We start from the raw sequence: 26,703 nt of genomic DNA on the forward strand, positions 1-26,703 counted from the left end.
AAGTGATAGACTCTGACACGGGGTTCCCTTTTCTTTTTCCTGTCTGGCCGGTCCTTTGTTCAAATATACATACTATGCGAGTGTGCTCATGGGGAAACGGGAATTGGACTGGGACCGCTTCGCTTTCGGTGTATTTCCTCTCTCTCTTTTTCTCTATTTTTTAGCTTGCAGTTAGCTTTTTGCAAAGTCAAGGTAAATATTAGATTTTTGGTTGCGGAATTTCTCGCTCTTTTCCGGTTCCACTTTTCCCTCCATGCAGATGAACGTGTGTGTGTGTGTCAGGGCGGTATTGTGTGCAGATGTAGGTAAGGCAAATATTAGCTTACAATTTTGGGCTTACAAAGTTTTTGGCCAGGTCGACAAAAGGCCCGCGGTGGCATTAAACAAAAGTTGGACTTGTAGCACAAAAAGCGCTTCGGGGGACAGCGGGCTGAGTAATGAGATGGGCTGGCTGGCACGGGCCTTTTGTGAGTGAGGAAAAGCTTCAGGGACAACAAATGAGAATCATTATCATACAAATGAGAATGGTTGCGAGCGCTGGCTAAGGTCTTGAAAATCGTCTTCAAAACGAACTGAGTAAAAAACGAAACAGAGATTTTGCTTCAAGATCATAAGCAGTACTTACAGAATTTACAAAAATTTAATAGTCCAAAATGCAAGTACTAGGCTAAATTAAAACTATAGCTACATAAAGCTATTTTCACTTAAACGAATGAAAAACTCTATTTCAATTTACTCTTTTTCATTATTTTCTCTACAGTTTCTTTAAGTTTTTCTTTCTTATCACGTCATAGCATCCTTACTTGTTTGTCTATCCTTCTACCTTAAGCATTTCTCAGGTTTTTGTCTGCAATAATTATTTTTCCATTCGTTATTTTCATTTTCCCTGACTTTCTGCAGCTTTTGTCTTGTGTCCCTTTCCTTCGGCTACTATTTGCTGCTTTTGTTGCTTTTAATTACAAGGCAAAATTAAAAAAATGTCGCTTCATTTGAAGGACTCTGTTGCGGGTCCAGGTCTTAACTTTTCCCATAGTTAGCACAGATCTCCTGCCCCCATCCTTAAAAAAGGACTCCCCCACATTTGCGCACATGTCCCTCGTGTCACGTTAAATGTCAAGCAAACAAAAGGCTCTTCTGTCTCGTGCATAAAAGCGTTCATTCTACCCATTAATTTTAGCATTCGTTTTTTGCCATTCTTGCCGCTTGTTTTTTATTCTCACCCGTTGAAATGAAAAGTGGACGAGCATGAAAAGAGTCCAAATGCGCTTTCAATAACCAGGTGGCATTCACCAGTCCCTTTTCCACGCACCCATTTCCGCGTTGAAAGGGACGTTGGACGTTGAAAAAAAACTTTTTTGCTCTTTTGAGGTTGACCGAACATTTGCAGTTAAAAGTTAAAAGCTCACTGGAAAGGCAAAAAAGTTTGGGAAAATAAGAAAAATTATTTTTAGCTTCTGCAACGTCATTGATCCAATGCTGGCTGCTGGTGAAAAAGTACTAAATGCGCGATAAAAAGATGAAACCACAGGGATCTCTATGCAATCCAAATGGTTTTCATTAAAAATTTAATATATATTATTATATTCAAAGCTGTCTTTTATGTTCTTATGAATCTTAAAGGTAAACGTTTTAAAGTGAAATTATTGCCTTAACTATTTTTTATAATAAACTTAGGCATAATATTTCTTAAAGCGCGTTTATTGTTATTTTACGAAAGAAACTACATAAATTATTGAAACTTCAGAGTTTACCTTGCGGCTTAATCCCCGTGGCAACCGCTTCTCTTTTTATCGGCCAGACAGATGGATGAACTGGTTGCAGTTTGTGGCAAGTGGCAAGGCAACAAAGGTTTTCCGGAACGGCTGCATAAAGTAGATGCAAATAACCAAAGTAAACAAACGACAAAAATTGTACTTGCAGCTGCTGATTATGTTGCTGTTGCTAAACGGGCCATTCTAAGTGCAGCTGCCCTTTTTTGCATATCAGCGGGTGGGAATGTTGCCATCAGGACTCCCGGCGTCATGCCCCATGCCCCGTGCCCCATTTCCCATTTCCTTTTTTGCAACTTCAGCTGCGTTGGTTGCCTTTGCAGCGCCATGTGGCTAAATATTCCACTGCTTTTTACGCTGCTGCCAGATAATCCGCTTGCCATTTTCCTTTCTTCTCAACTGCCTTTTGTCGCCTTTAACGCCGCCTAATTGCCTAATTAGGCATTTGCTGGCCGAACCAAAACCATCCGGCCATCTCATCTGTCTCCCAGCCAGCCGGCTTCTATCCACTCCCCGTTGCCTGGTGCAATTTATTTATAATCCTCTTTTCTTTCCGGCTTCCAGGTCCCGAAGATGTACTGAAGTTTGTGGGCAACGAAAGTGTTGTGGATCACTTCAAGCTCGTCACCAAGGATGGCAACAGTCTGCTCATCGGTGCCAGGTAAGAGACCATTTATCCCTTAACTTTACAAATATAATATCCTTGTGATGCGTTTAGAGGAGCACATATTGGGTTAAGGAATTGAATAACCGGCAGCAACTAATCTTATTAAATGTGTAATCATCTTCCCCACATTTCGACATGCTGGTTCTTTGAAAAACAACTCATGGCAATTATAAACCATTGAAATAAAATGTGAGCTTAATCCCCCTTGACCTAGCTGGCATTAAATTGTAACAAAAATCCATTGAGTTAAATTATTTATGAGTGGTACCCCCAATTATGTTCGCATTGGCTTTGTTACATTGTCAATTCTCCCAAGGTTGGATTCCTTGTAAGTCGGCGCCAAGGATTCGTTTGAAGGGAAGGAGAGTATCTCTGAAATTGGTAGGAATAAGGGCAAGTGAAAAATACACATAAAGCAAACTTCAATTTATTTTCAGCAGACATTGTATTTAATTTAAGTAGAAGATACTAGCATGTTCACTTCCCCATATACGTACCAACATGACAAACTTTCTCGGAGCCGAAAATGAATAGAACGCATGGGGTTTTCGGGGGCATGAAGTCTACCCTTAGCTAGTTCTCGTGGCAACTTTGATTTTGCCGGCAACGCTGGCAAGAGAAACAGAAACAAAAACCAGTGCGAAAGGAAGCGGAAACTTTTGCAGCAGGTGCCCCAAAGATATGAGGAACTGTGCTAAAGTTTCCAGTACTTCCTTCTCGAGATATAACCCCAGAAGACTTAAAGGGTTGCCAAGGTTTTTCGGGCGAGACTCGGGCTTTTTTCGAAAGTGTACGGTGGTACGGTGAATTTTGTCGTTGTCAGAGACCGCAAAATATGTTTGCTGCAAATGTTGGGTTTATTATATTTTGCCTAGACAATGCCAGCACATATGAGCACATAAACACACCCACATTACCACTCACACATGGACAACGCACTGACATACATATTAAAATGTTGCACACTTTTTGGGGCCCAACGAGACTTAATAAACTTGCTTCACTCGGTGTCTTCATGTGTGTGATTGTGAATGTGGCGTCGTGTTAACTTTTTTAGTCGAAGAATGCTTGCAGCTTGTAATGAATGGACCGAATTCCTGCATCAAATGGAACAATGGTAAAATGTCCGGACAGGGCTTCAACTTTAAATAGTTCGTGGTCATTCAATGCACACATAATTAAATGGAAAGAATGCAGTTCTATTTTAACTACATGGCAGGCCATGTTTCTTTGGAATGAGTTCGCATATATAATATTATTTACTAAGGCTTAAATCCTGATGCCTAAATATAGGAGCAGAATTTCTCAATTACGTTCTAAACGAATTTGCAATATAATTCGCCTAAATAGTTGCTATAAATAAAGTTGGAAAGCGCTTTCTGAGTCGTTTTGCTGCCGAGTAATTTACAATGTGAAGATAATGAGGCAATAAAATGCAAAACCATAACCAAAGCAGGAAAATTAAAGAAAAACCCCTTACTTTCACATATACACATATACTCGCATACATACATATGTATATGTGCTGGATTTTTCTCCAGTCTTTTTATTTTTTTTTTGTATTTTCGCACGCATGAACAAATTTGTATGCCGGCAATGTCGTATCCAGAGTTGCCACTTACGTGATTAATGGATTTTTAACAAGTTGCACACTCGCATTGCGAAAGGGAATTCACACACGCACATATCCACTTATCAGACCCCAAAAGAGTCAAAGTAACCAAAGGAAAACCTCTTCTGCGACTGTCGGCGAAAGCCAAAAAGCACCACGTGTGTTTAAGTGTGTGCGTGGGCTTGGGTTTCCTAGTGTGCATGTATTTGTGGCAGCATGTACGAGTAGTGTGTATGGCTAGGGTGGACCAACTAAACTAGAATGACAGGCGGAAATGCGAATGTGACACGCGTTTTGCATGTGAAACGTCATGAACAATGTTAAAAAAAAGGAGAGTGTAAAGGGAAAGTTCTGCCAGGCAACCATACACATACACCCAAAACGCACCTTTTCCATGGCATAGCTATACCGTTACATTTCCTGTGGCAAGCAGGTACTACGATGGGTGCTTAAACCCGCACATGATGTCAACCATGCCAAAACTCCTTTAGTTTCTTTTCTTTCATTCTTATTCAATTTTTTTTACGCCCCCAAGCGGTTTCCTTGTTCTAATATTATATGATTAAGCCTTAAACTAATATTTTTTATATTTAAATACCTAATCTTAGTCCAAAAAAAAATCAAAAAATCTGTAAGTAATTTGCAATGTTGCAATGCAATAAACCTAATGTTATAAAATTAGATTACAATTTTCTTTTTATTACGTTTTATTTGTATTAGGAATGTAAGCCCCCAATGGAACTGCAAACTTATTAGGCTAACTACCTTAGCCATTACTGTTCGTATCTCTTACGACACTTATGCAAATAAGCCAGAAGTGCTTGTCTAAACCAGGACACCTCCTGCGCTATGCGCGTTGCGAAAACTCGGCGGCAAATACTCGTAAAGCTTTTCCTTCGCTTCTAGATTTTCTCGCTGCGATCTATAAATATTCCATGGCAATGCGCTCGACATGAAAATTGGGTTAACACATTAAGATGGAAAAAATGTGCCAACGTTTTCCCTGCTGTCATTGCCGCATTCCATGCCATGCCATCCCATACCTTCCGTTCCCATTTCCATTCCGTTCCACCCGCGCGTTTCCGTTCCATTCCATGCCGTTCATGTCAGGTTGGCAGGCAATCGAATGAATCGCGACAGAGGCGGAAATAAAATTGCTAAGCGAACAAAGGAAAATCCATTTCATTGCCCAACGGGCCTTGCTTTATTTGCCATCTCTCTCTGTCTTTCAGTCTCTCTGCGCCTGTCCTTATTCCTCACGTTTTGAATTCGAGTGTGTTCTATATGCCAGCCTATCTTTCGGCTTTTAACGTCTTTTTCAACAGCGACATAGCACAGTGGTCTATTAATGTTTAAATATTAGATTAAGCCAATAACACAAACATCCATAGAGCAAAAGCTCTGTATCACTATTTCATCTTCTTGAGTAATATTTACCAATTTAATTAATAATATTGGTTTTTGACACAAAGGAACATTTTTGCTTTAGCCCCACTGTTCGCTTGCAATCGCGTATGCAATTTTTGTATGCAATTTTCCTTTTGTCGGCAGGTCTGAAAATTCCTTTGCTCACAAACACGCACACAATCTCACGGCGGTGTCCATCTTTTATTTCATTTTGTTCTTATCCTGTATCCTGCCTTTGCGTGTGTGTGTGTGTCGAGTCCTTTGTGCAACCGCACAACAATCATTTCGGCACCGCAAATTCATTTCCGTTTGCGCTCGTTTTTGCTCACATCAGCGTGTATGTGTGAATGCGGCATGCATCCGCTAATTTCTGACGATTTAAGTCCATTTCTGCGTCCAAACCCATCAGAAGTTAGGATTGAAATGTAATCGTCCCGATGAATGGATTGAAGGATTTCGAATTGAATTGTCTGCCTGGCCATTTCACAGGCTTAAAAGCCTTGGGAAAGCGCACGCATTGTTTTCAATGGGCCATTGTTTATAGCCCAGTCAATGCCTGTAGCACACAAAATAGATTTGTGTAAAAGGTATTTCTTATGGGCCACAGAACGGGATTGATTTCATTAATATATTGACTTGGCTTCAAGTGAATATGTGATTTTAAAATTAATTATGTGATTGTGACATATATAATCCAAAATAGAAGCACTTTTATTCTATTATTGAGAATATGCTATTCTGAATACCACTGTACTTCACTTCTTAAACAAAATATTCTTATTGCGCAATCAGCTCTTATTTCACAATTTGTAAAATTGACGACTGGGATCGAAGGCTAAGCAGTTTGGCCAAGAGTCATCAAATTAAAAGTGATTCGAAATGCAGTTAATATTTTATGTGGCTTTGCCAAGAATGTCCAGTTTTGGCTACGAAATGGAGTTTAATCATGCTTATGGGACCACAATGATGAAATGCAATTCGCTTTGCCATGTTTGCCTGTGGCCAGGAACAATCGCTCCGCACCTGACTTGGCCAAAGGGCAAAAGTCAAATGCCACCACCTGGTTAACGGGACTGATTGGTTCGGTGGGTGACTGGGTGCATGGGTGGCGCCGTGGGTGATGCAACTACAACGATATCGAGTTGTGGGTCAGCTCAGCTCGGGCAATTCACATTTGGGTTTTTGGCATTTGACAGTTTCGACATTTTCTGCCTCCATTGAGTGAATGGCACGGTATAACGTGGCTCAGTTCGGAGTTTGGTTGGTTGATTTGGTTTGGCTTGTTTGGGCCGGGCTTGTTGCACACATGCGAAAAAACTTTGGTCAATAGCGTGGAAATGCAAGCCATACACTTGAAAAAAGTTACGAAAAAACCTCGAAATTGTGCCTTTTTTAAATGTATGCAGAACACATTAGTACCCAATAACATTTTAAGGCGGGAGGCTCATTGAATAAACCATTTGAAATGCTAATTTTGTTGCCAGTGTAGTATAGCAGCACACAAAGTCCTGAACCCTGAATTGGCTTAGTCAGCATCATCGAATGATGTGGAATGAAGTTGAAGTCGAAGCCATATCCCTGGCACAGTCAAAAAGTCAATGAAAAATGACAAAGGCTCAGCTCGAAATGGTGATGGATGTGAGTGAGCAAGGGGCTACCCCCTTTTTCTCTGTTGGACTCCAATATATTCTTTCTTTTCGAAATGGCTGCCGTTTCAAACACTCGCACACACGCACACTAAGACACCGAGCGCATGCAAATGGCGGCGACAAACATAAATTCTACCCCAACCAAGGCAAACCAAAAAAGCCTTGAAAGCGAAGAAACATGAGATGTTCGCCTGATTTGCTTAGCTATTCAGAAAAGCCATTTACCGTTATGTCAACCCCCATATGCCACGCCCACGATATATGCCGCCCCCTCGCAGGCAGGGCTGCATCGGAATCGAAATCGGAATCAGCAGCAGCGGCAGCAGCATCAGAATCGGCATCAACGCATCAATGCATTCCGGAAGTCGAGTGTTCTTTTCTCTGATTGCCTTCGGGCATTCCCTTGGGGCGCTGATGACGTGTGACATTGAACGTTGCTGGCATTTTTCATGATGAATTCAGTCCTGCAATTTGCCATCTCAATTGGCCATTCAAAGGAAATTTATGGAGATAAGGAATTGATTTACGCAAAAGCAGAGCTTAGCAGTGTTTATCAAAAGGACCTGGAGCCGCACAAAATATTTAAAATGGGTTTACATTATGTATAGAAAACCATTACCAAAAAGTGTTATTTGTCTTTTGCGTATTGTTTTTAGAGCACCACTCGCATTCCTTTTAAGTCTTAATTTATTCGAAAACTATTCATATTTTCATTTATAAAACAAACAAGTTGAAGGCAGAGACAGTTAAAATGTTTTCTTGTTTAAAATAAACATGAAAGTAAGAATTTTTAGATGAAAAAGTGCATACCTTCAAATACTATGATCAACATAAAGTCTTGAAACTTTAAAAATTTCCACGAAGGTGTTGATTGAAATCGAGTGTCAAGAGAATTTTCATTATTCAAGTGAATTGCCAATTTTGCCCGGCAATGATTTTGTGCTGTAACACAGAACGAATCATTTTTCTTGGAATGCCTGTCTTTTTAATTTACATAATACCCAAAAATGTGCGTGTCACCTTGAAATTTTACACTCGAAAAGATGAAAATACCAAGAAAACAAGCTCGACAATCCAATCAATCATTCAAGCGGTACTAAATGAAGAAGTGAGAGTGTTTTGCTGTAGGCCCAACCAAGGTCGTCCTACATTGCGTATGAGAAATTTACGGCTTCCTTTCACGTATTTTCCTTTTGAGTCTAGACATATATTATTTGTTTGGAAATTTTGTCTTTTTCTGTTTATAACCAATACCTTTTGTGGGCCAAACCACAAAAACACCGATTGAAATGATGGCTACACCAGTTTTCGTCATTCGTCTTGCCTTCAATCTATTTTATGACTGTTGTTACCTTCAATGTGTATCCTCTTCTCAGAGGTTTTCGCGATGTCTTCTCGACCACAATGCTGTTATTTATGTGCATGTTGCTTTTGTTTCATGAAGAGGGTCCTGCGGGCGGGTTTTATTTTCCTGCTGGTTGTCCTTGTGGCTTTTGCCTTTCCGATGGCTGGCAACGCGGCGGATGGTTGATTTGCTTGCTGTTTTTCGGTTGGTTAACGGCTGGCGAATAATGAGCGAATTTTAAACGAATTTAAACTTGTTTTAGGCAAGTAAATTATACATGTTTTGTGTTTGTCTGGTGTTTTGTAATTTATTTAACATTTCTGGTATTTTAAACGGTAGCGGATTGTTTTTGATAAATTTCTTTTCTGCCAAACATATTTTAATTTGAAATTATTTTCCGTATAAATAATTGGTAGGTTTAAAATTTATATTTATATGCATGTAGCTTCAAATCATTCCGTGTTCAAGCGAAATTTGGCACATGTCTGTGTAAACCACGAATTATTTTGGGGCTTAATGGCATTACCACAAACCGCAGGAATTTCAAACCCATGGTCTGCCATCAAATGGTTACCACGCAAAGTGTTGTTTTGCCTGATTTGCCTAGTTATCGTTAGCAGACAAGCTCGTAAATTTGCTTCCTGCATTTATCCTTTTATTATATTTGGTTTCATGCATGTTGTGTTTCGTTTAGATTGGGTGTACTCATTTAGAAAGTTCATACCGATTTATTGTTAGATTTTTAGTTAAATAACAATTGTTAGCATACGATAGACTGTCTAGTTTATATGAAATTGACTGGAGTGGTAATTACTGTTTGACTGATATTTAAAAATTAAATTTTATAAATTTTAAGCATGTTTCCGCCTGAGCCTTTAATATGCTCACCAAAATTCGTTGGTATTGTGGTTGCCTCATTATCGCCAGCGTTTCATCCCACTAAAATGTAAACTGTAAACGTTTTCCAAGAGGAACGCCCCACCACAAACATATTCCCCTTTATATTTGCCAACTGCGCTTAAGCTGCATAATAATAAACTGCAAAGCAGCGGCAACAACGAGCATTGCTAAATGTGCAACTGCAACAAGGATGGCAAGAAGAACAACAACAGGGCCAGGATAATACGAGCCAAAGCAGTGGAAATCCTGGCGTAATCGTTGCGTTCACTGCTGGCAGGCAACAACAACTGGAACAACTGCAACACTAACACACTATGCCGTGTGGAAAATATTTATGAGCTCGGTTTTCACGCCAAATGCGTTCTTTAAAATGCTCCACTCCACTCTACACAAGCACACGCACACATACATGGCCTTACCATTTCCCTTTGCTTTCACCTCGCTTTGGCATTTTCCGCGACATTTTCACAAGCGCTTGCATTGCTTGTTGCACTCTGCAATAATGTGTGTGTGTGTGTGTTAGTGTGCTCCTATGTGTGTTAAGCAATGCGCTAAAGTGTTAATGTGTTTGTGAGCGTTGCAAGCCGACAAGCGACAGCAACAACAGCATTCTGCCACAGAAGCAACACCAGCAATTGCAACACCCTTTGACCTAATTTTTTATAGCCCACTCTTACTACATCCAATATACAAATATTTTATTCGATAATAACATTTTAAAGTTATTTAATAGATTATTCGACAAAAGCAGACTTTTTCTACACTTGATAACATTTTTAATTAAATTTTTATATCAAAGCTTATAAAAAAAGCTATATTAACTGAAAATGTGTCTTTTTTTAACAAATGTACAATTTAGTCTTGCAATATTCCTTAATTTAAAGCAGCGTATTTGTAGTTTGTCTTCGGTGATACTTCCAGCACGAATCCCTTAACCTATCACCAACATTCCAGCCTTTCCACCTGCCTTTCTAGCCCGGGACCAACCCATTATGGCGACTGTCCCCTTTATATGCTAATTTGGTTCGGCGCATTTTATGTGTACATATGTACCGGCGCATATATCCATAGCCATATAGTTCGTCCTGCGAACAGGAGGCGCTGACATTCGTGGGGTAGGGGATGGGGTAGTCAAGGGAAGTGTGCAGCTGCAGCAACTTTGCTGATTTTGCTGGCATTCTACGATGTTGCTGATGGTGCACATTCACGTTCGTTTGAAGTTGCCTTTCGCCGTTGTCATAATTAAAACGCGCTGCATAATTGCCAAACAAAGGTTGTGTCCTGTTCTGGGTAAAGTCCTTTCCCCAATGCCAGCGAAGTTGGTCATTCGTTTGCCTCAGTTTTAGTGATTTTACCCCAATATTTGAAGAGTACAACTCCAAACTGACCAATATCAAATACAGTACGCAAACTAAGCACTGATTATATAGAATATATATATATATATTAATATTGATTCATGCGTTGTGCATTTCTGAGAAAGATATGAATTTATTTCGAAAATACCCGTATGGTAAACCTATGCCATATTTGATACAATTCATTTCGTTTCTTAACTAGAAGCTTTGCGCAATTTGGCAATCTGCATGCAAGCCCACTGCTCTCACGCAAATAGTATCTGCATATCTATGTATTTATTTAAAATTTTACGCTCCTTTTGCTGCACTCAGACCAAAGCATAACAAAAAAAAAAAAAAAAAAGAAAACACAAAAAAATGGGGGCAAATTTGAAAAGTTTCGATAAGGTTATGCAGGTTATTCGGGTGATATTTGGGTGGATGGTGCGATGGCTGATTCCCGTATTTGGTAGTCATAAAGTGTTCAACCGAAGTGCACCCACAGCAAGCTGGACTAACCAAACCTACACAGATACACTCATATATACACACACACACTCGCACTCCCACTCACACGTAGTTGCGGTTTCAATAATCAATGAGTTGATTTTATGAAATTTTACCCCCTACACCTCGAATTCCAGGATGTGACACGCCCATCCTTGCACACCACTTCATATTGTGGGTCGCACTTGGACACACGAACATGCACCGCATGTGTGTGTGCAATTTTATTAACGAGAATTTTGGAATTTCTGCACAAATATCACATTCAAGCCGACAGGAGGGTGAAAGGTTAAAAGGAAAACAAAACATAGACCAGAGGCTTTTTGTGGTCCTGGTCACAGGCTGCGTGTTGATTGCTCGCCGCCCGAAAAGGCCAAATGAATTTTAATTAATTTTTTAATTAATTCTCCGAAACCGCCAGCTGCCCCTTTTTACTCAACCGATAGGAATGATAAAACGAGAACCGCACAAATTCTATCTGCGGGAAAGTTTACCCCTTTAATTGTTGACCACAACTTGCGCCGGACCATTTCTTATGCCAATTCTTTTCTTTGTCTCTTGCAGAAACACGGTTTTTAATTTAAGCATACACGATCTCGTCGAGCAGCAGCGATTGGTCTGGACATCGCCGGAGGATGATACCAAAATGTGTCTCGTCAAGGGCAAGGATGAGGTGAGTGAACAGTCCCATCAATTAAAGTATCTAGTTAGGCAATCAGTTATCATTAAACATAAATCCATTAAACTAGATTTATGAATTTGGTTAGAACATTGATATCCATTCAATTCCATTCCGAAAAAGATTTTAAACTTTACAAAACTTTTAACGGATTTAAAATAGATTTTGGAAATTGCAGTTAATTAATCGTGGGCACCTGAAATAATATTTTCGTGCTTTTGCTTCAATTCATCTGCTGCTTTTTTCGAGCTATTTGTTAACTTTCCAGCACTTTGGCCTAATGGCCTTGCAATTCCCATTTCCATTCCTATTTCCATTTCGATTTCAACTTTGGCTGTTGCTTCCGTTGTCATAGAAATGCAAAAACAAGGCAATAAAGTGTTTCTCAGTCCTTCTCGCCATCTATCTTAACTTTTTTCGCGCTAAAAACATGAAAAACTATGAAGAAGAAGTACGCCATACAAGAAGAAATTGATTTATGCAACTTTTTCTGTTGTTGCTTCGTTCTTGTGTTTTTCTTCTTTGTGGCTAAGAAATCAAGGAAATTTATTGGAAACTCTTCACCACTGCAGTTGACCCATTAAGAAAATGCCAGTTAAGCACTGGCAACGGGCTAAATTCAGTTCACAGGGAGCGGGCAAATCAAAGCCCGAGAGCAAACTTTTGCCTAATGGAAATGGCAAATATTTTGGCTTTCAAATTGTCTTTGTTGCTGGCTTTTTGTTTCGCCTTCCGTTTCCGGTCAACTAGGCCAAATACTGCGTCTCACTCACTCTAGTGTCACGTTGTTTTGTAGTTGTCTATGAATTATTTAAATAGTATAATAGCTTTTTCATATTAAATGATTGAAATAATATTGTATCAAAACGGCTTATAATATATATATATATTTATGTATATACCTTTTTTGAACAATTGCTAAATATAAAAATATAAATGAATTAATTGAAATAAAAATGTAATGAATTAAGTTTTAGAATATATATTTTTTAAATATTAGGAGAACACGAAAACCGCACATCTATGGTATTTTCAAGCCAAAATTTCGAGTGCCCCATCTGAACCCTTGACTGTGTTTTCTTCGCCATTTCTGTGCATGCCCAAGTGCACTTCAAGTTTGGCTTTTTGCTCACGTAATTAGCCAACACTTGTTGGCTGGTCGTGCCAGCAATTGCACGGCCAACAAAAATAGACGGGGCAACAAAAATACGGCAAGCCAGGGCATTAGCAGGTGTAATTTGTTGAACTCAATTTGCTTGCCGGCTCCACCTGAGTGGGGGGTGGGGGTCACTTTATATGTCTGTGCCCGGGTGGGTCGCGTTATTTATGGCAACAAAGGGAGGAAGGGAGTGGAGCAAAGTTTCTTGGGACTTCTGGCCATGGCGTGCTGCGATGCCATTTGGTAGGAAAGGTAGAAACCTCTGAGAATAAATTGCAATTGTTTGGCTGGGCAGAAGAAATGAAAAGAAAAGTTCAAAATTTACAATTTTAATTAACCGACATTTTGGCCACTAATTTGGGTGCGAAAATGTCGAGTTAATCAAGCTGATAATCAGCCAAAGGACGCAAAAGCCTGCAATCTTCTCAATGCGGAATGCATTTAAGGCGGTTCAATATACATATTGTATATAATGTCCTTACTCACGCTATGTGAAAAGTTGGTCAAGTGGTAAAATAAGTTTTGTTACAGTCTGCTCTTTTTGATTTGTCCATACAAGTTTTCTTTTAGTTGTTTGGCCAATGTTTAATTGGTTGATTTTTGCGTTAAATTCCTTAAAATGAGTCCATTGCCGCCATCCACAAAGCTGGTCATGGTTTATAAAATATTCAAAAGTGGTTAACGATGTAAAGCTGACCAACATAAGAGGCAAATATTTTTTATTTAACTGACTGGGTGTGTTGATGAACATAAGTAAACCAAATAAATCAAAGAGAAAAATGTTTTTGAAATGCTTCGTAGCCAGCTATGATTTCGAAATGAGCAATTATAGCCAATTAAGTTAAATCAAAGTAGGAATGCAACGAACAATTATGAAGTAATTTTCAATATTAATACACGAACCACAGTGCAACGAGCAATTATGCTGTAATTTTCATTATTGATTCCCGAACTTAAGAGAGTGGTTGTGGAAAACCGTCCGGTTGTTATCCTTATTAAGTCGAACTATGACCTTAATCATTGAACAGGCCACAGAGCATCACCCACGTTCCCATTTGGACTCCTCTGGTTTTCCCATCCAACATTCGATTTGGTCTGCAAATGCCTTTTCCCAGAGTCAGCCCTGCCCAGAAATACAATTCTGAGACCGAAAGTGGGATTGCAGTCGCCCATTGTTCTATTGGAAAATGCTGTTGAGTTCATGCGGAGCTTACCAACACTTTGGCCCTCTTTGTCTGCCGGGATCACGGCAAAAGTGTTCTGAATACCCTTTGGTACATCCCTATCCGCATACAGCTCTATTAAGCACATTGTTCTCTCCATTCAATTCAGCATTACCAGACTATTTTCAATGTAATTAGGTATTTAACTCTTACCTTACCATGCTAATTTTTATTAGATGTTTCGCCTTAAAATCTGCACCCAAAATGTAAAAGATAAAACATAGCTTGACAAAGCCAAAATCAAACTTCTGCAGAAGAAAAAGTTTCATTGTTCATTATGTTTCTTTGTCAATGGAATGAAAAGTTGAAAATGAAAAAGCAGGAAAATATTTTGACGGCTAACAAAACGCCTGAGGTTAGACAAAAATTTTGTAAATGATGGCAAAACACGACAAAATGAACCAAATTCAGCCGAAGAGTAATGAGCCCTAAAAATCATTTCACTTCATAATTTTTAAAAGCTTTATTTGACTGACAGGACTTAGACAGCCGAAGGCCACTCCTTGATTTTTCCACAACCATAGATTTATAATTGTAATTACAATGTTTGCCAAATCAATATTCCCACGTGGTATAATGTTTAAAACAAAATAAATGTTTTTATTTAAAGAAAAATAATCACCTCATGTTTGGGGTGGGTGGAGCTACCATTTATGTGCAAAAACTATAATTAAGAATAATTTATTAACCAGTGCACACAGCCAGTGGCAACCGCAATATTTCGAAAGCAAATTAATAAATATCACAGTTAATTGCATTCTAAACATTATTCGTCTATGTCTGCAATGCGTGTTAATTACAAGCGAAATAAAGGAAAGTACGACTTCACAACCAACCCTGGACTTTATGTTATTGTTTTGTTAAATTATTTAAATTTATGCTCTAGTAGCTTGCCACACACAACAAGGATACCATAGAACATGTTAATTATTTCACGAACAATAAACTAAATTAAATGGAAAACGAAATTTGTGCAAATACAAGATAGGAAAAGCGGGTATGGGCATAAATTAAAAAGCTGAGCATTTCTTAGGCATCTCCAATGAACTTCTTCAAGGACTTTTAAATTAATTAGGCCACTTAAGGGTAATTAGCTATACAATTTTATGTAAGTGCAATACTTATTAGTGCTAACTTTATGACCCTTTATTTGGCCTCAAAATGTAGGAAAATATTTAATAATGACATGAGGCAATACTTTGGTGGAGTAAAATAGCTGGCGGTATATGAACGACCCCTCATAATAAATGCAACTAAAGGACTGGCCTCATTATTAACAGGCAAACCAAATATTTAAATATTTCAGCGCACACAGGAAATGCAAGAGACACATAAAAGGTGTACAGTGGAATCAGCTGCCTGGGAGTATTTCAAATGATTTGTCATGTCAGAGTGCAAACACTTCCGGCTGCAATGGTGACACTGGGCGAGGGGAGTTGGCGGGGTTGGTAGTTGTAGTGGCGCCGGAAATGTCAGGCAACAATTTTCCACCACTATGGGAAAAGTTTGTTCCTCCTCTCCTGCTAAATGGGAGCAAGTTGCGCATTTGCCTTTTAATATTTATTGAGTTGCAGGTGCACCGCCCCGGCAACATTCACTGTTTGCTTTCGAAGTGCTTTTGCAACGCATCAAATATTACAATTTGCGAAACATTTATGCAAAATAGGTTGGAAGTGGAAAAGCAGAGCATTTATGTTTACACTGTGACCTCTTTAACCATTTTGGGCCTACATATTATTTTGCAAAATGACCTTTTATGACATTTACTAATAACTAACGAACTGGTTGAACTTTTCAAAATATTGTTAATAGAGTAAAAATGACTCTTAGAAGTCCTTCACCAACATTTTCATTCTTTTTAGACCCTAAAGTACCTTTAAAGTCCTTTCGCTTAAATTCTTCAACTTTAACGTTTTCAGGAGGCCTGCCAGAACTACATCCGCATCATGGTGGTGCCATCGCCGGGTCGCCTCTTCGTTTGCGGCACCAACTCGTTCCGGCCCATGTGCAACACGTATATCATTAGTGACAGTAACTACACGCTGGAGGCCACGAAGAACGGACAGGCGGTGTGCCCCTACGATCCCCGTCACAACTCCACCTCTGTGCTGGCCGGTAAGTGAACAGTTTACCCACTAGCACAATTTGCTATAATTTAATTTCATGTTAATATAAAAGATTTATAAACAATTAACTAAGAAATCAAAGAAGGATACTTATTAAAATAAAATTGCAAGAGAGTTATCACAAAACAAGACAGGGACAACACTGCGTATGCGTAATTTTTCTGATGAGTATAAAAAAACTCATTTAGCGACTACTTTTAATGATTCAAACTGCGCTAAAAACATAACAATGTACTTTGGGGTGCATATATTTAAATTGCATCACTTTGAGGTCAAGAAAAGAATAACAAAAACACGCATACGCCCCGTTGTTCATATCAACAATTTTCAACGAATTCAGCTGTGAATACTTTTTCTTTGTGCCTTCTTGGTTTTTTCCCGTTTTGTTATGCCACTCGAATAATTTATTGTTCACAAGCATTTTGTATGCGAATTGTCCATTTTGTTCCGGCTGTTATCGCCATTTGCAATAAGAGAGAAAAACGCAAGGAATGTGATTGTGAGTAGAGACTCATCGTATTGCCCCGCCGCCCAGGCAAATAAATCGCTTAAAAATTGTCATTCATCATGCGATGCCTGCGCTACCGCTTTTTTCAGGTTTGACTTCGTGAACGGCGGGGAGCCGCATGATAAATTTTTAGTATTATTGTTCGGCTGCCGAATGGCAGACAACTGCAAATTATGTGCGAAATATATTTCTCCACCAACCCAAACTGATAAAAGATTTCGAAATTACCTACATACTCGATATTTGATTGAAATTTATGGCCCCACCAGGTGTGAAAAGAAACTCGTTAAAAATATATGGAATGAACGGGTTTAATATCCATACGATTTGTATAAATACTTATTATTTAACCCCCTCCAACTGTTATTTTTTCTGAGTATTTCAAACTCAAAAGGATTGCAGAGCGAAATAAAGTTACATTTCTCCTTGTGACACTGAATGCGCCGTGCATATAGAATGAACTTTTATTTTCGCCACTCGTGCAACCCAGAAACTCAGCCAATAAACAAGCGCATTTGGCGCTTGCGACGGTGGGGGGAAATATTTTGAAGCCCTCACTGCATCCAGCACCACCCATGTTCTAGCGCCTGCAAAGTCATAGTTTTGATAATATTTCCACTTGGCACCCATAAATCGACATTCTTTGCCGCCATGTTGTGAAGTTTTCGCGCAGTGATTTGTTTGCATTTCATTGTCTGCAGCCAGCGAAAACTTTGCCAAGAGCAAGGAGGAGTGGGTCCGGGCATAGATAATATCGATAAACGTTTATAACTAACTTGAAAGTGTGTGTGTGTGTGTGATGGGTCCATCGGCATGAGAGGGCACCGAGTGTTGCCACAACTTCCGCCGGATGCAGCTGCCTTCCCCATGTGTGTGTGCTTCTTCCTTCCACACTTACTCACACACACACACTCACGAGTGTGTTGGCAACTCGCCCACTTTTTCACGCCCGTGACCCCCGCGCCATCCCCCTCAACACCGCGCCGATGTGGGTCATAAGAGTTTATCATCAACAAGCTGCCACATCTTGGCCAAAAAAGAAGCGGCCAAACCTGAAGCTGTTGTCAGCCGCCATTTTCTTTATTGCTTGCAGCCATTTTTGCGCCCATTACTTTCCACACTGCTGCCGGGTATATCGAATTTCTACCTAGATTGAGTGCAGGGTGATATTGAGATCACTCCGTAAGGAGACCACCACTTTTGGCACTTACGGATGATAAGCTGATTTTAAATCAATGTAAAAATGACTCTTAATTGTAATCAGCTAAAGCTAAGACTGCACTACTAGGTACTAACAAGCCTCATCCGCCTGGCTTTTCATCTTTTTTCCGGCGTTTTCCCCCGTCCCCTCCACTTTGTTCTTACTCCACTTTGATTTCCCTCCATGGTGCTAATATTAAATCGACATTTTTACATATAACCCCCGCCAACCGACGAGCTGCGTCTTTAGTCATTTGCTGGCTGTCAGTTTTTCAGCGCTCGCCTTGCCAGGATTTAAGGATATGCGACGCGGATTGGGTAACGGTTAGCTGGGCCATGTTGTTTAGATTACAAATTGCCCGGACAGAGGCAGCCCATAAAAAAACCCCATCATGGTGGTGCACTAAATAACAACAACAATGGCAGCGAGTCTAGAAAAGTTCCGATTCAGAAATACAAAAAAAAACACGAGCGAAATAAGTCGCCGAAAAACCAGAACAAGCTGAAAAATGTTATCAATTCAGTTTTTATTCGTGACAGGGCGTTGATGTCATGGGCTGACGTGGGCGTGGTCGGTAACTGGCACAAAAGTTTTATCCCCTCCACTCTGACCATTTTATAGCCCCCACCCCTTGTCCTCAGTGGGCCACAGTTTTCTAACGCTTTGCGCAAAAAGTTCGTGGACACATTTTTGTGCCAATTTCGTTGTAAAAATATTGTTGTAACCATGATGAAGTTTTCAATTGCTTTTTCCACCAATATACGACATCTAGCCACCCATTTCTGTTCTGTTCAGTTCAGTTCAGTTCAGTCGAGTCCAGTCCAACCGCCTTATCCTGTTCGCTTTTCTGGTGTTTCAATATCTATTTTTGTTCGATTTAAAAAGTGCATGCGAAATAAATTTCAATCGCTGACAGTGTCACCCATCGACATCGGCCAGCGAGTACAAAACTTTCCCAATAAAAAATTAAGCACACCAAAAAGAGAAGGAAACAGGAGAAAAAAACATAGAAAAGCAAAAAGTTCTTATTTTGTAGATCCGGAGAAAATGGAAAGAGGAAACACGTATTAGCCGGCTTTGTCGTTTAATTTGTTAAATGTTTTCATTTGGAATTAGGGTTTGAGCGAGAATTGTTGAACAGAAAGGAAAGTCTGGGTCAACAAAGTTGCCATTAACATGAAAATCGTTCAATAAGAAATCCTCAGTTTAGGAAAATCAAGCCAACAATAAGCAGATTTCCAAGCAAGGTACATTTTACACACAAAATTAAGATCTTAGAATCTTTCAAGGATCCCAAAAATCATTTTAAATCAGCTATCTTGGAATACCCTAAGATCTATTGGACTTTCCTATGATTGAGCCCTTTAGGCTTCGATAAGTTGAGGAGTGTCAATATTTTACAAAATAATTTTGTGTTAACTGTCCCGCTTTGCGGCATTTCGGTGGCCTGAATATTAAACTGCTATCACGCTGATTTCATCCCCCATTTTGACCTTTTGTGGCACTGGAAAATGTGGCTTAAATGTCTTACCAATTCGCACACGCCTCAGGAAACAATGCGAAGAATAGTAATAAATAATTTATAACTGCGCATTTGCCACATTAATCACGAGCCAACGCGGCTGTGCTGCCGGCCAAAAAAAGAGGAGGCAAAATGGCCAACAGCGGCCAAATCCCTTGCCGGCAAACTTTGTCCCGTTCCCCGAAAAGCCGACGCATATTAATTTCGGCACACTCCCCATTCCGAGTCCCCAATCCTTGGTCGGTGTCCTTCGAATTTTCCCTCTGCACGTCCGTGGATTCTCAGGCACAGCGAAGCGTACAAATTGCCATCACTTGCGTTCAATTTTAGACTTTTCCAAGCAAATGCACAAACGCGATTAAAATGCTGACGAATGTTGGTAACAGGGGGGCAGGTCGGACATTGGCGCCGCCGAAAAATGTCAAGGACTCGGCAGGACATGCCGTTTACGGTGACCTGTGAACCGGGAACACCGTTGCCAAACCGTTCCAAGCTGCATTTGCATATCGCACAAACCGCTTCAATTTCACACCACGTTGGCACTCTTCCCCTTTGCGCCGCTTTAAAGTCCACCATCGATTAAATTTTTGATTATTTATTTCCGCATTTTAAGCACACCTAGGGGAATGTCAATCAGAGATGTGTAAGTTTTATAATTCAAGTTCTAGAAACAAAGCCAAACAACCTTTAAGTGAATGAAATACTAAGCAATATTTTGTCGAGCAAACTGGGACTGCTTGAAATGATCTAATTTATTTATTTAATAATTAAGGGCCATTCCCTCGCATCATTTGCTTCTTAGGGTTATTCTTACTGATGTTTTGGGTCGTTTGGACCGTGCGCACAGTGCTCGTTAAAAAGTAAAGGAGAGCTAATTTATTTTAGCCAACTTAAATTGGCTTAGGCGAATGACCAGAAGAAAACAAATGGCGCGTTATCTGGAAACCAAAGCCGGTTAAAAGGATGGCCCTGGTCAAAGTGCGGGTGCAATGCAAAATGAGAACAACAACTACTGCTAGGCAAAAAACAAGACCAGCGACAGCAACAACTGTCAGTTTCATTAAAAACAATGAAATCTGCTAAGAGCCAAAAGTTTAAATGACCGTCTAACAAATGCAAAGGATAAAAAGGACACCAGCACACACACACACACACCTAAAGGGCACTCGAAAAGCTCTTGAAAAAAAGCCAGGCAAAAAAAGTCTGCAGTAAAATATGTACTCGAAAACAAAGTCCAAACAATAAACCAAATGGCGGAAAAGCAGAGAGAAAACGTTTGCAAAAAAAAAGCTGTATAAAGACCCCAAACAAGCACAGCTTGTGACCCTTTTTAGCGGACAATGCGCGGACTTTTCTTAGTTCCTTTTTCCTATTTATGTCTAAGACAAAAAAAAACATTACAAGAAACAATTAGCTGCCAAAATGAGGCCAAGAGGACAGCCCATCTTTTCGTAGTTCAAAATCACTGGATCCTTGAAATGGGGACATAAGATTATGTTAAAAATAAAGGTTCAGCTAAGAAGAGCTAATGCGTAAAGTTTTGGGTTTTATTCTGATATTAATTTTACATAATATCACAGTTACCTTCTCAAATAAATTATCACATTCACTCTGTTAAAAAGTTATCTCTTGCAATCACAAGATATTTCTTTCAGTTCCCATTTTCACTTTCAATTTCCGTTCCTTTTAATTTCCGTGAGATGGGCTATTGCTCTGCATGCTTCCTTTTTGAACTGCCAATTTCATTCGGAATATTTCGTGTGTATTTGTTTTAAAGAAACTATTACAATACAAGGTAGTTAATGCCTAAGTTCCCAAATTCGCAACCAAAACGACATACATACCATTAACAATGAAACACAAATGAAGAACGTTTCTTAAGTTGCCATTTACAATAGCTGCCAAATCTCTGTCCGCCATTTTACAATAGAAACGCACTGAAGTGCTCTCGAAAATCAGTGAAAAGATGCCATACCAACCAAGCTTATGCTTGGAAACATTTCCCCCAGACCACTTCTTAAGCATCCACTTTGGGGAAAAGACTGGAAAGACATTAACTTTTAATTCGATCGTTTATAAGCACAATGCAAAATCCCCAGCAGATGCATCTGGAAATGCAAATCTGGCCAAAGGGAGACCAAAAGCTGATAATTGCGGTGCGCCAATAAAAAGCGAATTAAGCTAATTGCCAAATTTTCAAAATCCCCAAAAACATTAGGAATTGGAAAGCACCAGAGCCAGAACAAAGATGGCCCAAAAGCAGCAAAAAGCCCAAAAGAGTAATGAAAGTGGAGCAAAATGCGAAACTGCTACAGAGAAGCGCACATGTTGCCAAAACTTTTCAGCCGTTATTCCTCCCTCGTTATTTCCCGGCGTCTGCATTTCTATAAGAGTACAAGTGAAGTGTAATTACAGCCAAAAATTGATAACACACAAAAATGGCCAAGAGAATGTGTTCCCTGGGCACTCAGCCAGCCTGTGCAATTAAAGTCGGGGCTTAGGATGCGGATAGCTTACTCTTCAAAGTGGGTCAGGCGTATAGTGTAATTAACCCCATTGATACGGCCTAGAGTCCCATCATAATACAAAATTTCGAACAAGAATCGATCTGATTGCCAAGCGTAACATAGTTTAAGCCAACATTACATGGCCTGAAACTAATTACACAAAGTAAAGGAAAAGTCCTTATAATACTATACTCGTTGTGTTTTTTTCCACTGGATTATCCTAAATATCATCTAAAATACCTTGACAAACATTATCTTACGCCACGCTATGTTTCCGGTCATTTCCATAAAATTAAGCAATTTACCGGATTGCAACACGGCAGACAATTGTACTTCAAAGGTCCATCTAGGAATGCATTGATATGCATAATGTAAGTGTGCACGGTTGAGGGTAATTACTCCTAAGTGGGCTATTTAACTAAGGGCCTTACACTCGACACATGCAGGCATGAATGAACGTAATTCAAGGCATTAAACAAGGGCCAAAAGCAATGTTTATATGCTTAGACCCTGAAAAATGGCAATTATAAGTGTTTTTTGGGCGCGTGTGTGTGTGTGTGTTAGATATCAAATATTTAAAACACAACGTACCGGTAATAAAGCTTTCCCCGTTTTCCAGCTCGATTCACGCCGGTGCGCTCGTTATTTCGACCCTTTATCCCTGTACGTCCTGTCATTGAAAATGAGTGTAATTTATGTATTAGCGTGTGCGCGTGTGTGTATGCCGGCCGCATAATAAAACATGCAAAAATATGCAAATTGCCGCAGTCAACGCGATGAACTTTCATTACGCCTTGTTCCCGTCGCTCTAAAGAGCATTTTCCGCTTTCCTCGACTAGCCCAGAAAATCGATTAAATCACTTAAAGAGTTTATCGAACTTTATGCCACAGTCAGAGGCAGCGAAAAACGCTGCAAGCCCACCAAGACTTTGTGAGAAGCGCATAGAGAGGTGCAGTGTGCGAAAGAGATGGCGCACAGACATGGACGATGTGCATAATTTTTGCACGCTAGATTGTCATTTAAAATGAGTTAAGCCCGGGCAATTGCTGCAATGCGGAAAACTTCGCAAAGCCTCAGTCTGAGTCGGATTTTGAGTCCGAGTCCTGGGCGGTCGGTTGGACGTGGGTCGTCAGGTAACTGGCGTTATAATGAGCAAACAATAAAAGCAAACGTCGCTGCACGAAACAATGACGAGAACGGGAAAGAGAAAGACAGCGTGGAAAAGGAAAGAGATGGGGCAAAGAACACACACAAACAAAAACCAATTAGATGCAGCGAGGACAGCGAAGGCCAAAGGTGGCAGCAGCAACTTTTCGTGTCCTGTCGATGTTGCGACAGCTCGACGGTTGGCTGCGGCAACTGGGGGGAACTGGGGGCACGTCCTTTTCCCATTGTGCACCTTGTTAGCGAAGGCCAAAGAAAGCAGCTCCAGTTCAACAAAAAAGTATCCTAAATACAACTACGACAATGACAACCATCGATCGCTATGCTAATTGCATTCTCATTGTTAATTACAAGCATTTAAGCAAAAGTTTTTCTTTTTTACAACATTACAAGCTTTTGAACACGAAACTCGAATGTCGTACAGGACTATTATCAATTAAATGAGTTGAATTCTTAAAGTATGGAGCAAAATTAGAGGTTACAAAATCTAAAATGTCTTTAATAGAAAAAGTAAAATCACTTTTCATTTCAAGCATTTGGTTGTGTTTTTGCCAGCTTTCTTTTTAAATATTCAGCAATAGGTTTTATGATTTTGATTTAAGATTCCCTGTCCATTAACTCCACTTGGGGGATTGTTTTTATTGGCCGTTAGCCCCACCTGTCCCCCTTATGCTGCTCCAGCAAGCCCCCTTTTGACTCCAGCAGCGGCGGCCTTTAAAGGACTTTTCGGTACTTCCCCCACTTTTACTTTTCACTCACAGCGTGACTTTTACAGCCTCTTAATTTAAGCACTCGCCCGGCGAAGATTCAGAGGGTTTCTTCCTCCGACGAGGGCTAATAGGAGCAGTATTTGGCGGGGTAGGAGGCAAAAATTAATTTGTTGCAGACGACGCTTTTAATGTGGCTTTGTGTTAAATTAATGTTCCTCGTTCGACGATGCCCTCTTACATTTTGCTGCTCACGTTCCTGTCACGTAATTCCCATTTTCCATTCCGCCCTTCAGTGTACCTGCCACGCCCACGTGCCGCACTGTAATTTTGATAGATTGCTGAAAGACCATCATAGGCCAACCCGAATACACGACCCAAAATCACAATGCGCTCAACTTAGCAAGGCCATAATCATGGAATTCTATTCAGTTGCTACCCATCGCTCATTTACCCATTCTTTAGTAGCATTAACCATGTAATTTCGCCTACACGGTTTGCATCAATCAAAACTAACTAAGAGATCGACCATCAAGCATTGAAAAGTATTTTATTTTGAAAGTAAACATTTTACTGGGAATTGAAAGTATATATACTTTTTAAAAAGATAACTCCTGGTAGTTACAATAATTAAAGATAAGTTAGGCATTATTTGAATAAATCGACTGTTGTTAGATATATGGTAAAATACATACATGTGGTATACATACACTTGACGTTTGTTTTGCCGAGTTGTGTGGATGGAGGTGCTGAGATTTCGATGCCGAGACAGCAAAGCCATTTCCGGCCAGACGAAAAGCGGGAGCTCGGTATTTCCGTTGCTATTGTTCGGGTTGGATTCTGTTTTTCCATATTTATTTCACTGGCTGTCTTTATTTTATTGCTGCCGGAGCTCGACAAGGACAAAGCCAAAGCCAAAGTCTCTGACAAGCGCGAGCCAATTCGCTGCACAAACAAAAATCAAAACGAAAACGACAAAATGAAAATAAAAACAAGGAAATCTCATTTATCTTCTCAATGTGGCCGCAGGCGCATTCAATGCCATCCAAGAAGACATGTCAAACTTCTCCCCTCAATGTTGTCGTTTAGCTTAATGGAATTTGTCGCTAGCATTTAGTCAGCCAACAGGGCGTATGTGTGTTGGCTTGTGCCCGATGTACAGCAATTGGCAAATACTTTATAATACCCGAGCTGAATTTTCTTTAATGCATAATAGATGCAATAGTAGTACAATTTAATTGAACAAGTACTTCAGTACTTTTGTGCAGGTAATAGAATTACACGAAATTGACATTTATCTGTGACATTTTAATGTCGAAAACGTTTGTTGGCTCACCTTTAAAGCAATAATATGTCTTAAAATTAGAGTTGTTTACTAAACCAGATATTCCATATATCCTTGCTCTCTTTGCAGACAACGAACTGTATTCCGGTACCGTGGCGGATTTCAGTGGCAGCGATCCGATTATCTACCGGGAGCCCCTGCAGACCGAGCAGTACGATAGCCTAAGTCTTAACGGTAAGTTCCTGGGCGCGATTGTAGCCACTTGTGGTAATTGAAAATGTCATGGACCCTGTCAGGATGGCGTTTCCGTTGTATAAGCGCAGTGCGAGTCCTGGTTACGCAGACCCAGCCCAGCCCGACGCCGCCCATTTCTGTCCATGGTGTCCTGTCGAATGTCAGTTCACGATGGCCCGCGATTGCCTTTTGCATATTTCAAGGGCCTTGGCCATGTTCGGCTTCCATTAACTGAATCTGAATCCGAACCGACATGGCACGTTCGACTGTCATTTACCAGCGAAGATGTGCGACAGACTTCATAATTCATATTAAATAGCCTGTATCGGAAGCTACTACTTGGGCGTTCCAAAGTGATTCACTGGAAATGTTCAGGAATTTTGGTTTCATTTCAATTTTTGCGTTTAAGAAATTTCCTTTTCATCTCTGTGCTATGGTTAAAATTAACATATTTACACTTTGTCATTTGGGGGACTACTGAATTTTAATTTAACCATTAAACCCAAATACGTCGTTTATTCAGAGCCTTTGCATAAGAATGAACCCATGAAACCAATATCACCGACTGACGTCACATATTACCCGCCAATATCCAACATAAATTCATAGAATATGACAATATCTGAAAACTGACAGCTATAAAAATGTTTACAGTCTTGAAAACTATAAATAAAATTTGATGACCAAACTTATGTGCCATTTCTCGTTTCGCAGCCCCGAACTTTGTGAGCTCATTTACGCAGGGCGACTTTGTCTATTTCTTCTTTCGGGAAACCGCCGTTGAGTTCATCAACTGCGGCAAGGTGAGTACGCGTGCAACATCCAATCGAAGAGATTTCCAATCGATTTGGGGCACGAGCATCAGCAAATGCAATCAAACGCGGCGAAGATACAATCAAAGTTGGACAGAAAACAACTGCTGATGCCGGGATTATTTATGCTCCGCAGATTGTCGCATTTGTTGGTCCTCAGTATCCAGACATTTGCTAGCCCCCAGCTGAGCTGAATTAATATCTTATCATTCGATGGTCTTTTCAGGCGATTTATTCGCGCGTTGCCCGCGTCTGCAAATGGGACAAAGGTGGCCCGCATCGATTCCGCAACCGCTGGACATCCTTCCTCAAGTCCCGCCTCAACTGCTCCATTCCCGGCGATTATCCTTTCTACTTTAACGAAATCCGTAAGAGTTTATCT

General features: G+C 40.1%; 1 protein-coding gene across 1 annotated transcript in view; it reads left to right on the plus strand.

Moving 5' to 3' along the window:
• Nucleotides 1-26,703, plus strand: part of LOC117150744 (semaphorin-1A) — a 121,587-nt gene that overhangs the window by 78,210 nt on the left and 16,674 nt on the right. The window contains 6 exon segments of the mRNA XM_033317781.1: nt 2,334-2,430; nt 11,758-11,866; nt 16,174-16,369; nt 25,405-25,509; nt 26,224-26,312; nt 26,548-26,689. Coding sequence (XP_033173672.1) covers nt 2,334-2,430; nt 11,758-11,866; nt 16,174-16,369; nt 25,405-25,509; nt 26,224-26,312; nt 26,548-26,689 — 738 coding nt within the window.

The sequence above is a fragment of the Drosophila mauritiana genome, chromosome 2L, assembly GCF_004382145.1.
Source record: "Drosophila mauritiana strain mau12 chromosome 2L, ASM438214v1, whole genome shotgun sequence".
NCBI classification, from domain to species: domain Eukaryota; kingdom Metazoa; phylum Arthropoda; class Insecta; order Diptera; family Drosophilidae; genus Drosophila; species Drosophila mauritiana.